The 17,321-nt window shown below is 33.4% G+C and overlaps 1 protein-coding gene across 3 annotated transcripts in view; it reads right to left on the bottom strand.

The window, feature by feature from the left end:
- The window catches only part of Cad96Ca (tyrosine kinase receptor Cad96Ca), a 105,027-nt gene that overhangs the window by 18,720 nt on the left and 68,986 nt on the right, over positions 1 to 17,321 (bottom strand). For all 3 annotated transcript variants that reach the window (XM_076115725.1, XM_076115724.1, XM_076115726.1), the window contains exon 3: positions 5,337 to 5,566. In XM_076115725.1, coding sequence (XP_075971840.1) covers positions 5,337 to 5,566 — 230 coding nt within the window. The remainder of the gene's footprint in view (positions 1 to 5,336; positions 5,567 to 17,321) is intronic.

Genomic DNA, 17,321 nt, shown 5'->3' with positions numbered 1-17,321 from the left:
TTATATTTTATTTAGCTTGCTTTAAAACTTAAGCGAAGGCAAAGTTTCCATACACAACAGAAAATATTTATTACACTTAAGTGGAAAATAATAACTGAACGCCAAGAAAGAAACTTAATTCTTAAGTTGTGTAACAAATTATGTGAAGTATTTCAACAATCTTTAAATGCAGTGCAGTTTTCAGTGCCTCTTGCACGTATTCCAATTTACAGCAAACGTTTGAGGACATTTATCACGTTTAAAATCGGGTGAAATGGGAATTTATTTTATAGTGAAGTAGGGGAGAATGACGTATCTTTACTAAAGTGAAGTCAACATTTAAAAAAAAGCTTTTAAAAGGCAAACAGAAAAAGTATCTCACTAATATTTAAATCGTGTAGCGTTTGCTTCGTAGTATATTAATTCGAAGCATGAGAAGCGTTTTCTTAACTGATAAAAAATAATTTGAAAAAATTTGGACGTAGAGGTCCCGTAGGTCGTGAAGTGGTAAAGGCGAGGGCTTACTCCTTCCTTATTACTTGCGGAGACCCTGTCCCATCGCTAATCAAAGCAAAGCATTTAAACAATAACGATCGACCAAAAGTCTAAACAAGCAGAACAACGGTTAACTAAGATAAAGCAGCAATCGTTACTAATTTGCGTAATTGTACTAGAAAGTTCTTTGTAAGCATCGTGCAACCACCATCATGCAATCTTGCTCATCAAAATTCTTTACTAATGGTAGTCAAAGATGCAATATACATACATAACGCTTGCAATTATTGTTAATATTGAACGGTTAATTACTTTATCGCGTGTGTTTGAAGAATGTAGGGAGATTCGTCAAGTTCTCTGACTGACTCATTTTAATAATGCATAATATAAGCAAATTACCAATTGCCATCCAACGTGGCAATGCTGCCAGCATTCTGGGTACGTTACCAGTCGACGATGGTGAGGAGAAATTCTACGACGCGTGATGTAGCGTCGTGACGCGTACCTTTTGTATGCATAGTATATATTGTATAATTGTAAATATTTTGTTTTTTGTTAATTTGAGTTTTAACACTATTGAATAGATGAACTGCCCTAAATGTACCTCGGAAACCGGAGGTAAGTCTGTAATGGTGGGATGAAGATATTCTTTTCCATTCATTTTACAACTCATGTTGTGTAAGAAATGCATTAAGGAATTAACATTAAAAACTTTTATGGGTGATTTACTTACACATTCAGTGCATAAAATTGCATTGTTCATACAAAAAGTGTTAAATTAGGTAATAATAAACTAGTGCTCATTACTCATCAACATTCACTAAAGAAATCTAAACCTCTTTGCTTATTAGAATAGAAAAGAAATCGTTTTATTGCAACGAAAACATTAAATCTAGGTATTTTTTTTTCAAACACTTTAATTAAGTAGGCTTAGAAATCTCGAAATAATTGTATCTACCTTTATTTCCTTCCTATCATATTCAAAAAATAGTCCCCATATATACCTATGTGCCTATTATATTTGGCAAGGAACAAAGAAACGGCTACAAGGTAGTGCTTGTACTAATAAAAATTCCGGTCCCATCAAAGGATAGAATTATAAACTCAAACTATCTACGATAAGTTTAATAGATAATCACCTTTGACATCAGTGCTTCTATATTCATCATTAAACTTCATGTTTTAGTCATATTAGGTCGAGGAAAAAGTATTTTCGCATTATAGTATTTATAAACTTTAAATAAAATCTCTTTGGCTTCAATAATCACAAATGAGTACACGGTTCATTAGGTTTCGTTCAGTGAGCTCGTGAGGTACCCAAATATCGACCTTTTTTGTGTAGAGAAAAAGTAAATATCCCAACCTGCGGTGATGCAGCCGAACGTTTTAAAACATTGAATGCACCCGCAGTTAACCATTAGCGGCAGGCAAATATCGATAGCAATAAAACAGTCGAAAACGTTCCCACAACATCAATATTGATTGACCCGATCCGACCAAGACTTCTCTCAAACGGTCATTTAAGTGATTAAATTAACGACCCGTTAAAAATCGAAAACTAAATTGAAAACGTTGTGGTACTTTTGGTAATTACACAGTATTTATTTAGTGATACTTTCGAGTGAAACTTGTTAAATATTTAAATAGGTTAAGGTTTTGGTACTAGTGACCTAAAATTACATGATCTTCAAGTAGATTTATATATCCAATGATTCTATTATCAGATTGTAATGAAATTATGAGTCTTCCAATATGATGAATAAGTGGGTCGAAGTAAAATTAAAGACGTAATTTCTTTACTTTGAATATCTTATAACCTTGAATGTCCGAAGCTATTATTTAAATAAATATGTTGCTAAGCGCAAAATTACTTGACCGATTATTTTTCACATATAATTAATATTTTTAAAACACACAGTTTTTATGGAGAAAAATCAAAATACTTATGAAGAAAATTATACAAATATTAAATCGATTTTACATAAACTAGATTACAATATCTTCTGTCTTTAAAAAAAATATTAATTTAATTAATAAGGGTATGCAAATTCTTTTTGAATTTGTTTTATATCGAAACAATTATTAAAATTAGATTGTCTTCTAAACAATCAATAACATTCATACTTGAATCACATTTCAATTTATCAGCACATGAGAACCATAGTATGTATAAACTTTATAGTTTAATTGTCGGTCAATAGAATAATTTCCAATTTGATTTATGTTTCAATCAAACCTTGTTATTACATTCTTTGTTACTTTATAGGCCATTGATTGCTTGTGAATTGCAGAATTGATTTATATGACTAGTGATATTGCTTGGTAGGAAGTATTTGATATATTGGTGTTTTGATAGTACGTGGTTTGATGGTTGTCATATTGAATGTCTATTAGAATTATTTATGTTGAAGGGATGATTTCCTTCTATTCTCGATTATATAGAACCGGCCACCTATCGACGCAGTTGGTATGAAAATTTGATCAGCGACTCTAGCGGGTCCATTGGAACTATTTTAGCAGTTCATTTTAAATGACATAATAATATTTCGATACCCGACATTGCCGACTGTAGAGACTATGCACGTTGGACTGACAGTACTGGATCGCGCTTCTAATTTGTTTGAAAAAAATATTTCATAATAGTATTTGGTAAAAAAAGGGTTTATCGAACGGCATAATTTTAAATCGGTTCACTGCCTGATAGAAATACAGCAAGGTAATACTTCCCATAATTTACCATTGTATAGGTACTTCATATTTCAACCAATAGAAGCTTGGGCAACAAAATCACTGATGCATAAATTAATTAATCCCTGTCTTACAATATTACACAAGTAGGTTTTCTTTTCTGTTGCTACATTTTCAAATTGCATCACTAAATGTTACTTTTAAGATCCAGATGTTTTCTTTCTTCAAAGTTAAGAACGTCAGCTTGCAATATTATAGAAACAAGAAGTAAATGTTTTTGTAAAGTTTGTTAGTCTAGCTTGCGCCCTTTTACATTGCCGTATACGGTAGTTTTATTTGGTGGATTTTATTAATTACGTGTGTACTGGTTAAAACTTAAATAGAGTAGGATATATAGAGAATAAGTAAGTGTTTTTTTTTGTCGCGGTCGTTTTTGCTATTCTTTTTTAATTTATTATGTAAAAATATAGGTAGATAGTTGTCTGAATGGCGCGGTTGGTAGTATAGTATCCGACTCCTGATAGTGAGGTCTCGGGTTCGATTCCCAAGTTGGGCAAATTACTATTGATACATGGGACTAACATTTTAAATGGCAAAACATATTACACCTCTGCCTACACCTTCGGGTATAACAAGCGTGATATTAAATTTTGTGTGTTTTATAGCATCTCATTTCAAACTACTATTCTAAATGTTGCTGTAGTTGGATTAAAGTATTTTGTACCGTCAGCGGCACCCGACAGAGAGATTAATGATATTGAAGTTTGAAGTTTTTGGGATTACAAAATGGATGATGTTTTGGCGTATCACCAAGTATATGTTAATGTATAGGTAGTTTTTATCACTGAAAAGCAAAAACTAACTACGTTTGATGTTTCTAATTTTGTTATTGACTTGGTATATAAATATTATATTACTTATTTATTTAATAGAAGATATATTACAATTTGATATTTTTAACAACTAAACTAAACTAGAAATAATTAAAAAAAAACAAAATATTTACAATTATACAATAATATTTACAATATAAAATATGGATACAAAAGGAGTGCGTCACGCGTCGTAGAATTTCTCCTCACCATCGTCGACTGGTAACGTACCCAGAATGCTGGCAGCATTGCCACGTTGGATGGCAATAAATATGCTAATATCTATTTGTTTGTAAAAAATAATCTTGTTCATGTCTGTTGTTGGTCTAGAACAGCTGGATGATTTACTTTTGTAAGTTTTACAGTATTTTCAGAATCTATAACATCAAGTCTCAAAAACTCTTACTCTTAATTTTTGTAAGATTTATCTATTCAGCAACTGTTTTATGTTGAGATATTTTTTATAATCCCACTAATATTATAAACACGTTTGTTGGGATGTCTGTGTAAGTGCATTAGTTACTCTTCTCTCCAAAGGCTACCAAACGGATTTTTATGAGATATAGTACACAAGTAATTTATAATTTTTATTAACATACAGTATACTTACACCTATCTTTTTACATAGACTAAGACGCTAGTAACGTAGTTGTATAGTATGTAAACATAACAGCTTCTATGTATCAACCTAGAGATTCATGTCAATAATCAAGATAGTAATTAAGATTGTATCTTTGCTTCTGTCGATACAATCACGATTGCGATCTTTGAACTGCACACTTTGTTGCGATTACTGATGTTTTGCATTGTTGAGCATTTAGAACAATAATATAGCTATTGTCTTCCTATGATCGTTATTATTAGTAACCTTACGTATTATTTCAATTATTTTTATGTCGATATTACTTATGGTAATTATAAAATCTTGTATCTGGAATATAACATGTGGCTGTTTTTAAATATTTTCACATTAAATCTTTTCACTACATAAATGACGCTGGTTAAGCTATAATCATTTTAAAGAGGTAAAGAGAAGAGAGAGAATGCTGCTTGGCATAAAAGGGCATTCTAATTAATATAATATTATTATGCATATTGCTGGGCTAAGGTAATAAGCATCCTTCTTTAATCCGTGCTTTCATAAGCTAATGACGACCCATACCAACAAAAAGAAATATAATTGGACAACATGCATGGTCATCCGAATCTAAACTAAATGGAGCTTTTTCTAGACTACTGATAAATATTGTCTTACATTTCTAAATACATACTTATTTAGATAAATTTAAAAAATGTACATACCTTATCAGTTAAAGTGTCATTAACAGTAACTACTCCGGTCTTGGGGTCTATCTTGAACGGTGCCGGTGGTCCCGTGGTCTCCAGGCCGAAGGTCACCGGCTCGCCTCCCGTACTCTCCCGGTATACCTTCGTGACGAAAGAACCTATGGGTTCTGACGCCATGACGTACCAGTTCCGTTCCACTCGCATTATTGCTGGCAGCTTGAAGCCGGGCGGCGCTTGTGATGATGCTGGAAGAAAAAAAAACGTTTTTAAAATAATGCATTGTAAATTATAATTTTAGACATACATACATAATATCAAGACTTTTTCAAGGTGTAGGCAGAGACCAAAGGACGCTAATTGGTACAACCCTTACTACAAACTACTCTTATGTTGGACATTTATTTAAAAAATGGCGTAAGCCATTGCCCTTCGGTTAATAAAAATTGACTCAGAATACTGGCCTCATTTTAATTCCTGTATAGTTGTAGTCTTAGTAATCATTGAAATAATATTGTTGGAGTTGCAAATTGAAATTTTACTTGAATTAATAAATTAATATATTATTATAATTATATAATAAATTTAATTAATTACTGTCCCATCTCTGGGCTAGGGTCTTCTCTCGGAATGAGGAAGGGTCTTAGAGCCTTGAGTCCACTATCCTATCCCAGGTTGGGTTGCTAACGTTAATGATTTCCTTTCTTATGTTACTTCTCATAATTATAAGTATAACGACGTTTGTTCTACTATAAATGAGTCCACCCAATAAATCTCAAAAACCCACATAATTCAACACAACATCAAACTTCAATATGCTTAACAAATCGTATATCTCTATAATACTTCACTTACAGACACCGGACCACCGCGTCGTAAATTGTTGGCTAAGCTAGTTCGAATGACAGCCACAGTGTGTTACAACATGGCCACTGATTTACAACCTCTGTCCGAGCAAATCTTGGGGTACAGGCTAGATTAGATTATGACGACCTATACATCAAACTGTAATATCGTAAGCGATATATAAGAGGATTTGTGCTAATATAATTTCATTTGGTGATAGCTGAGTTTAAGTTGGCACCTCCCACGCAAGCGGTTGCAGGTTCGACAATACACATATGACGTTTCGAAGTTATTTGTGTATTAGAAATAATTACCACTTACTCTAACGGTGAAGGAAAACATCGTGTTGTAACGTCGTATGCCTAAAATTTGTCTTATAAATTTATTGCGGCATGCAAAGTCCCCAACCCACACTTGGCCAGCGTGGTGAACTCAAGGCCTAACCCCTCCCTCTTTACGGCAGGAGACCCTTACCCAGCAGTGGGACTTTAATGGGTTAAATTCATTAAATTTATTGTTTATCTTAAGTATTATTTCTCATCATCATATATAAGAGAAGGAAGCTTACAAGATTGTTATGTAAATATTGAATGCATCAAGTTCCTGTTGACTCGAGACGATTGGCTTATGTGAATCACTTCGTTAATAGCTTACAGTAAACGACAAACTACCTATCGTCACTTTACATTAATATATTACTATCTTATATAGTTTAACTTCAATTTATATCTGTTGAAAGTAATATATTATACTGTTTTTCGTGTAGAAATCCTTCTTTATAGTGTATAAATAACGGTAAGATATATACACCATTTCTGATTTTCTTAAATATACTTTTGGAATATAATTTATCTATACTGATGATATAAAGATGAAAATTTTGTTTGTTTGTTTGAAAAAATTTAATTATATACATATTTGCAAGTCCATTTATTGAGGGAGGCTAGTTAACATCATTATTAAAGAGATTAAATTAGATCTATCCATGTTTAGAGTGAAAAACGGGAAAACTATAGTCCAAGCGGAAAAGGTTGCAAGTCGTCGCTAGTTAACGATAAATGTATTCAATAAGAAACTGTTTAAACGAAATTTCAGCGTTATTCAATTTCATTTACGAAGAACTGACCCAACAATATTTTAGATGAAATGAGTACTATATCAATAACACTGACTGCTAGGAAGGAAAGCAAAACACTAGAATTACTAACACAGCATTAAGGCATTAACTACAAAGAGAATATGCAATTTATATAGCGTCACGTCAAGAAGCATTGCTCTACAAAAGCAGTTGTAATTTAAACTTAGATGTGAATAGTTTCAAGACTAAATCGCTAGGGAATACTCCGAATTCTTGAAACTTCACTATTTCTTTTACTTTCGGCACAGTATAAGGTTACAAGCAGTTAGGAAAGTTTGAGTTAACGTAACGTCACACGTAACGCCGCAAGTTGAATAGTAATATGTATAAAATGTTGATATATATGATATTGCCTCTGTGGCGCAGTCACTATTGTATTCGACTGTTGATCGATTCCTAGACTGAGCTGAGAAAAGTACTATTGATATTTTCTAATTAACATTAGTATATCTCTCAATAGCAGCCCTGATTTTGGTGACGTGCGTGTAAAATGGCAATAGGCTCGCCCACTTCATAAAGACACAGGACTGGTATAGTAAATAACAAAACGTTTGTGTATTTTATACATTCCTACCTACAGAAATAATCGGCATGATACTATTTATGTAATATATTGTTGAAGTCAATAAACAGCTGTAACTTTGTCTATCTTATTCCTAAAAATACAACACTCAAGACACAAGCAAGACAATGCTTTGCAACTGAGACCATTGCGACTTTCTAAAACGATTTTAGAAGTTTCCTTACTGCTAGTAACTTTCAACAACATTCTGTGGTTTCAATGTATTTGTGCTTAGGGAATTCTGTGCAGGTTTTTACCTGCAATGCTCTTTAGTATCTTATTCAAGTTGTATTTCAGTTAGACTGTTTTTCCTCTTTCAGTCGCCACGGAGAAACATGGGCCTTTTAGTTTGGCCTTATGCCTAATACATCAGAGAGGATCAAAGTTGTTTATTGAATATTGAGGTTGATTTACTTGCTTTAAGGAGTGGTGTAATTGCTTACAGTAAGAAAAAATATATTTAGCTTCACTGGAAGCAGCAATAGGTATGCTGAGGCATCAGAGTTATGATCGAGAGATTGTAAATTTATATTATCCCAGTCTTTACCCAATCGATGTAACCGAACTACCCAACAACCCAAAAGCTGCAAGAAATAAAGTGATCAATAGTATTTATAGTACCTATAACTGCCTCTGTGGCGCGGCCAAAAAGTCTTTTCTGAGATTTTCTGTTAAGAATTTCTTAGAGATTGCCCGGAGTTAGGAAGTTGAGGTCGAAGACCTCCGTGCCTCGGAGAGCACGTAAAGCCGTCGGTCCTGCGCCTGACCTCTCACTGGTCGTGTCGGTTATCCGTCCCACCAAACTATGAGAGTGATGGAATAGAGAGTGTACCTGTGTATTGTGCACACACTTGGGCACTATAAACAAAGTCCTGCACAGATGGCCAGTTTCAATGAAACTGACCGCCACCGCCGTAGCCGTGTATCGGCTAGGAGGACATTAATTAATTAATTAATTAATTAATTATAGTACCTACCTACTCACAATTCAAATCCTAATAAGAAAAATATTTTTCGTCTGCTTAATAAGTAATTTTAATTTTATAAAATAAATTTTGCCACCAAAATCATCACTTCGAGACAACCAAATAAATAATAAAGACAAAGACAAATACAACAAAACCGTTTTCCAGAAAGAAATTGTCTTATAATAACTTGAGTCTAAATGCCCAATCTTCAATGATTAATTACTATTTTAGTCACGACTTCTGAAGGTCGGTATTGTTTGGACTATAATGGAAAAATATTAATATAGTTTTTGTCCAGAAAAGAAAATTGCGAAGGGTTTCTGCAGACGTTATTACTATGTGTTTTTTGCTTTTTATTAAAGTTCGTAACCCGGATATGGTAATAAATCTTTGGGAGAAAAACTAGGAAATGAAGGTGGAATATGTATTTGGGTAAATGGCCTATAATGGTATTGGGCAAAATATAGGATTCGAAATTGAGGACATAAAAATTATATTAAGTTATGATATGGAACTATGACGTGTACATAAACTTATTGTGTAAAGGAAAACGATAAGGATATCATCTAAAGATGTTTTTCTTTTCAATACGCGGGTACGTTTTATATAAACCACAAACTTATATACTTTTATTTACGCTTATATAACAACAACTCACTTTTACATAGAGTACTCACACAAGTTATGACTCCTGTACACTTATAAAGTACCAGGAGATCATAAAATAAAAGAAGTCAATAACAATTCGCACAAATAAAATACAAAGTGCCTATAATTTTTAAACTTTATTATAAGGGCAAGAACATCAACACGCTTCCTTAAACCGTTTCTGTATTTAAACATTGTTGTCGACATTGACATTTCGACAGACAACTCGGGACAAACTTTCGTTCGTACAAACAAGCGGGGAATATTAATGAACTTAGTTTTCGTGTGAAGATGTTCCGACCGTGACAGTGTCTTATGACGGAAGGAATCGCGTTCAATAGCGCATTCTCTACAAATGTACGTCGATTATCGAGAGCTTGACATTAAAATGTACTGCCAAAATAGTTCCTGCGACGACCGCTAGAGGCGCTGATTAAACATTCTTACAAAATTTTTCGATAGCCGGTGGTCACTGGTCGAGAGTGGTAGAAAATCGAGCTGCAGTACCGCGATTCTCTACCACTACAACTACCGACAGCCAGCTAGCTGTCAAAAAAATTTATACGACAATCGGTTCAGCAGCTCTAGCGGGCGTCGAAGGAATTATTTCTAAAGTAAATTTTAAATGTCAGAGAATAGTGTTTCCGAGGAATATTAATGAGCTTAGCTGCCGTGTGAAGATGTTCGACCGTGTCGGTGTCTTATGACGGAAGGAATCGCTTTCTGTCATGTTTTCTTAACAGATGCGAGCAAGTGTTAATTAATTTAGAAATACACGGTTAACGATGAAGGAAAACATTGTTAAGAAACACGCTATGTAGCTGTTAGTTTGATTTGAGAACCAGTCAGTAGCGAGTGATTACGGGATTCACATTGCTATTAGATGTGTAGGTTTTGCATTTGACACATATCGTTACTTGGGTATACTTATAAAAATTGTGCTACAGGGAAATCTTTATTATGATAAGAGGAACTCTACAGTTAAGTTACTGTGCTATCTTACTAGATTGCTGAAAAATACGGCAGCTAGGTTGGCAATTGAAACATTGTTACTAAACACAAATCATTATAATCAACCGTTAGTCAATTTTTGTTGATGTTCTATACACTTTGAGGGCAACGTTAACGCCTTACTAATTACAACCTAACTAACACCGAACTAACGTGATATCGTTTCACTAACACTAGATTTGTGATACTATAATTTCCAGGCCCTTTCAAGAAAATAGCGAACAGTCCCAACAAAACCCACAATGACATATTTGAAAATTATTCTAGATCTTTCTAGACGTTGAGCGATTGTCAAGTCAAAGAACTTTTACCCCAGTTAAAGTATAATACAGCGTTGACGATAACATACTGTAGACGATTTGTAAAACAAAAGTTTCATTGCTATCCTTCCAGTAAAAGAGATAATCTTTCATCCATATGAGATATCATCCCGACGGGCAATGGACGGGAACTAGTTTACATAGAGTTTTTCTTAAGTTTGTGTCGACCGTCGTCAAAAAGTTTAATTCAGAGTCATGTTATTTAATAGATCGCTTTGAAGTGCTGTGTGTAGATCAGTTTTAGTTATTGAATGGAGTGACGAATCTAAAAACCACGACACTAAGAATGTTTAAAAACACTAATATACGGTATTCTCCACCGCAGGCTTTACATTTAGTAGGTATATTTACAAAAGACTGAGATCCAATACTAATATGTTCTGTCTTTAAAAGGGTCATAAACCGTAATGAGATGAATGGAAGCACATGTTTTTGGGTTTCAAACTAGATTGACACTATTCGGACATGATATTTTGAGTGCTTTTAATGACGAAAAATATCTTATTGATATAGTAGGAGATTCGAATACAAATAGAAAAGTTCCAGGTTAGTTTTCAGGTTAAGTGGTGCTCAATTCCTGCTTGTAATATTTTTTTAAAAGGCTGTATGTTTTATGCAGTCAAGGGCACTCTACATCACAATAACTACCTACTTTTTGACGTTAAAGCCTTAAAGGTAACCAAGTTAGAACTATAATATATATCATATACGTCCTTGTTGTTCCAGGACAAAATAATAAAATACAATGGACAATGAGTTTTCCTCCGCGTCTAAGGCCAGCTACATCTTCAATCCTCATTAGTGCAAGGAATTTCAACTACTATTCACCATGATCGATACATGCTCTCCTTGATATTTACTATGTTATTATTTACACAGAATAGAGCCTGAAGACAAAGTATAGGCTTTTAATCCCGATAAAAAGAGTTACTTGGTTATTCTCTTACGATATAGAGTTATAATACTGTAACAATTATAGAAAATGCATGAAACTAAATTTGGATTCAGCAAACCAATTTGTAAAGATAGGGATAGATAATGTTGCCAAAATCTTTAATATATAAACAAATATATTTATAAAACAAATATAACCCGTTGCTGTCCCACAGCTGGGCAAGGGTCTTTTCCTGTACTTAGGGAGGGGTTAGGCCTTAAGTCCACCACGCAGACCGAGCGGGGACTTCGCAATCTTACAAGGAATAATAAATAAATTACCCCGGAATAATTCATTCATTCATTTTTTCGAGGACTGTATACTACTGTATAGTCTGAGGTCCGTCGAGTAAATACAAAATGTATACTTACTTACAAGACAAAACTTTATCTTAGTTTATAAGATATGACGTTATAGTAAATCCCTAAGATACATATGACGCAAACCTAAGAACTATTAAGATATCAGCCGCTAAATCACTTACATATTTCATAATAATATTATGACTGTATTTGCGCTTTGGAATTTAGTACATAATAATGGCGCCTATGAATCAACGTTTGGCATTTGACTTGCGGTCAAAAGCCCGATTTAGATACAAACATTGTGACGCATAGAATATCGTTATAGCAACCGCCCGCGACTTGGTCTGTGTTGAGAAAAATATAATTTCTCCTGTTTTCAAAACATATTATACTCCCCCACTGCTCCTGTGTAAACTATAGTTTCCCGGATTTCATAAAAAATGCTGCTTCACTGTCATTGGTCTAATTGTAATGTTTTTTAGCCTTTCTTAATAAATAATACAAATATTTTTTTTATTCGAACCAGTAGTTGCTGTGACAGCGTTCTAACAAGCATACAAATCTTATGATTTATATTATTAGTATAGAAGTATGGGTATAGAACAAGGTACCCGAAGCGGATCTAAGATAAATCTGTTTACAATTAATAATTAGGTATTGAATAAATCAGGTTAATGCTTTTGTTTATACTTGTTGTTTTATGATACTTGCATGCTAGATATGATACTAGCATGGTAACAAATAACATTAATGGCCAGGAGATTTCAGTTCATATTTTTGTTTAGTCATTTTCTTCATAAGAATGTCTAAAGAACAAATTGTTAATAAATTCTGGATTCGAAAATCTTCTGCAATTTTTTTTTCAATGAAGGTGCCTTACCAAACATCCGCGTATTTTAGGTAATAAAAGATTAAGGGCCATTTTCACCACTTTCAGACTACTATTAGGCAGTTTATGGAATTTTAGCTGTAGTTTGAAGTTTTCTGTCTTTTTAGCTAGTAGATAATTTATCTGGCACTTATTCTTAAACTATGAAACTAGTTTATTTATATTCTATTAAAATAATTTAGAGTTGAAGTCAAATAATTATATATTATATTATTACGATGACATGAGAATCAACGCAATTAGGCATTCATTAGCTAAAATAATATTAAAACATTTATAAAGATTTATAGGAGTAGTCCCAGAGCAGTTCTCACGCGACAAGCCTATTCAATTCTAACCCGTATACGGATTACATAAATTCCCACGGGGCTGAGCACATTTGCACGGAACGTTTAATTTTCGATGGCATTTCCTGCTGAGAAACCCTTATAACCGAGATAGTAAATTGCTAACTCATCTAAAAAGCTATGGGAATTATCTCAGAGTTTAGTCTTTAGAAAATGATTTTGATTTGGTATTTGGATAGCATAAATAATTTTATTATATTTATTTTTTATGTTTATGGGAAAGCGGGCGATTTGTGTGTGAAAAGGCCTACCAATTTGTGCTTTACTAATCTAGTGCAATTGCGAAAAAAAATATCTTGAAGCTCCCTAGGCTGGGGGCCTAGGGTGCGTTGTTGTGCGTTGGATTGAAGCCTCATTTATTGCATGCTGTCAGTTCCTAAGTATAAATGATCATTTTCATATTATTATCAATATCATGCTATCAATTATTAAACATTAAAACAGTAATTACCCTGAAACTTCTCAATTCAGAAAATCTAGAATTTCTAGCTAAAACTATGTTTCTACATAGAATATTTTATGCTGTTAAAATATTTGCAAACCTCAATAACTTTGTATCCATGGGCTTGGATCCAATAATAATTATACAAAATAGAACTTTAGCCGTCGGCAACCAAACAGTTTGTTTTAGAAACATCTACTATTGGAGAACAGTTTTTTATTACGCAACACACGAATTGAATAAGTAATATGGTAACACATTACGTGGTCCATAATCCAAGGTTATCTTTTAGTGAAAGTGTGAGGTCGCATGCTTTGCTTTCACCGATGAGCGTGTTTGTTTAATCATGCCGTCCTTGTTCACCACTAAGCGGTAGAGCGAGAAACAAAAACTGGATTCAAGCGGACTTGCAAAAACGTTTTGCAAACACCGAAGTTTGGATTTGGACAGAATTTGGTGTTTGTTTTTTCTTCGATGGCAGTATTGCGTGCTGATATAAAAAAGTAAGGGATTTCGTGAAATACGGATAAAACAACAAGACACGTTAAAAGCACATTATCGTGGATACACCGAACTTGTTATTTTTTATGTATTAGATACCGGAAATAGGGGTATTAAATCGCAAAGCAATTTCGGCCTTCACATTGATATTACTATCATCGTAACTTTTACTATGGATCCATTTTGTTGTTAAAGGTACGTGAGTTATGATAGCCATATAATACTAAGAATGGTATCACTCCCGAAAATGTTTAACCATAAACGATAGATTAAAAAACCTACACTTAAAGTATTTGAAGTTACTATTGACAGCAGAGCGAAAGGAGAACAAAAGCTGCTGAATACGTCTACAGCGGTCAACGGCTAGGACCGGAACTAATTTTAACAAGAAAACTCTTGCATCATGATTAGGTAACCTTTACAATTTTTCAACTACCGTGATTTCAATAGAGTAGCCGCCTCTTCACATTGTATGAGAGAGTATTGTTATAAACAATGCAATATTACAGTGTGAAAATTACATAAGATTTTGCAACTGAGAAAAAACAGCCAAAAGGTAATAAATGTAAAATAAAAAAAATAAATAAATTATTATTTTTTACAGAAGATATCATAAACTAACTTAATATGTAGTATAATAAACTTGAAAGTATAATAATACGATATTCGATGATAAAAATATATCGCTTGGATGCTTGTTACTCTTTGAGATAATAACGGCTGAACATATTTAGACAAAATTCTATACACATGAATTTCAAAGTCTAATAAATTAATTATACCTATATTTTTCCCTCGATTTATACAAGCGAAGTCACGAGCAGAAGCCAGTAAGGCATCTTTTCTGTGAAAACACAAGGGTAATGAGATGTTAACGCGAATAGAAAGTAAAATATTTGTACGAAGCTTGAATGTTAGAGAAACTCTAAAGTGTTTATGCTAATGTTTGGAACGAAAATATGTATTAAGTTACCTGCAAATTGTCTGCAATTGAGAAAAAGACAATCGGTAACAACAGTTATTAAATACACCGAAATATTGGTCATAATAGTATTCTAGCATACTTTAATGAGTAGAACAGTCACGCCACAGGAATAAAATTAGTTAACGTAAATAAGTGCCTATATTTTAAGGACAGCAAGATCCCTAGATTTTGTTGAAACTGTTTCCATTGAGTACGCTAAAATAGATTTTGTTTGGATATCCCTTAGAAAGATAAGATAAACCTTGAACAAAAAATACCTAGAAAGTATTAAGAATCTATTTTATCAGAAAACGAAAAGCACACTCAATCGTATGATCCGATAATATGTCAAGGAGAGAATTCTAAGAACTAATAGCATACGGACGACAGTCTAAAGAAACAAAACTCTTACTAACTTTGTAATCACACATTTTGTTCTCAAATGTACTCACGTCTAGTTATAATTGAGTGTGAAGACGGCCTGTAACCGAGTGCGTTGACGTATAAACCTAAATGCTTTACTATGTGCTTCAATAGTTGCAAAAAGTGATTTGTGAATACGGTAGCTAAATCTCGAGACGTGTCTTGTAAACAGTGAATTATGACACCAAAGGCCTCTTATAGTACAACGGCTTAGTAGAAAGCCTTTTATGCAAGGTTTGGTACGAAGATATAGAAAATTCAGAATACATACATAATATCACGTCCTTCTCCCATAGGGACCAGAGGCCTAAGAACGACACAATTTAGAAAATCAGAAACACGGGTTTTTGCAAATAATAATGGCTTAAGTTTGGAGAAACGAATAATTATTAATTAAAGCCTCGATAAATCGTCATAAATCGTGCATGCCAAGGCTCGCTTCTTAGTTGCCGTACTATAGTAAGTGAATAGATAAATGATCAGTTGACCAGGGTCGTAAAAATAACAGTAGCGACAGCGTAAAGGCTGGTGCGCTTGTTTATCATAATAACGATAATGTACGGCTTGGTTTACTCTATAGAATATAGACGGTGGTTTGTTTAGGTCCGGAATATAGATTCTTTGCCGTCTACGTGAATGTTGTGGTGTAGATTAGTTTAAATTGAACATTGTGTGGGATTTGACAGTACTTAAAACATGTAAGGCCGATTTTTTCGACACATGCCTATAATGGAGGGATGAATTAACGTTTCGAATATTTTATTACGTATGAAGCAGACTATGACAAAAATACTATAATACTGTTCGGTAAATAAAATAATCGGATAACATAAACCATAAGACCATCTCGAGCTAAAACAATTTTCTCGGTAACCTATTTATTCAACTGAACCTGACCTTTTCAACCCTATATTGAATTAGAAATTGGTTCTAAAATGCAAATATTCAATCCGCTCTAGCAATTTATTACTAAAAATATTCTTTAATACCTTGATTTATTAATAGTTATTCTGCACTCGAGAGTAACGCAAATTCCGATAGTGCTTATAACATCCATTTTTCAATCTAGCAATCGATATTTTACAGATAGTTCCAATTTCATGCAAAGTATCGTTTCCAGGTGAATCGAGTTTTGAGATCAAAACAATTGATTTCTCGATCCATCGAAGCGTATCCAATTTTTCTTTGAAACTGGTTTTTGAGTCATGTCTTTGTTCGACATTCTTGTATTCATCTTGAGTCATCTTTGTGTGATCATTATGGAGTTAGCCGTTACGAAATTTTAATTTGCGAGTAAGTTATACTAATATTGGCAAATGTTTCTATTTTCATAAAATTGTGAATTACATGTTGGAGCTTTCCTTTTCCATAATTTTATCTTTATTATTACCGTCCAGGTTAGATTTCCTTGAATTTATCTAAATAGACTCTATATTTACTCTTTCCTTCCACGCTTTTCAATGGTTGACCGATGTTGCTTGTTTTGATATTTACAAACTTGTATTGAACAACACATATACACAAATTTTCCCATAAATTTCCCTTCGATAACGAGGTATGTATACATTTTAATATTCTTTATTACCTCCACTGACCACTTTTCATAACATATGAAACAACTGGTTAGCTAATTATAATGAATCTACTACACTTTGTACTCAAGACAACCTATCAAGACCCGTCTCTAACAACATGTTACTAAAAT

This window comes from Anticarsia gemmatalis, chromosome 6 (genome assembly GCF_050436995.1).
Source record: "Anticarsia gemmatalis isolate Benzon Research Colony breed Stoneville strain chromosome 6, ilAntGemm2 primary, whole genome shotgun sequence".
Taxonomy (NCBI): Eukaryota; Metazoa; Arthropoda; class Insecta; order Lepidoptera; family Erebidae; genus Anticarsia; species Anticarsia gemmatalis.
This window is presented reverse-complemented; position numbering and strand designations above follow the sequence as displayed.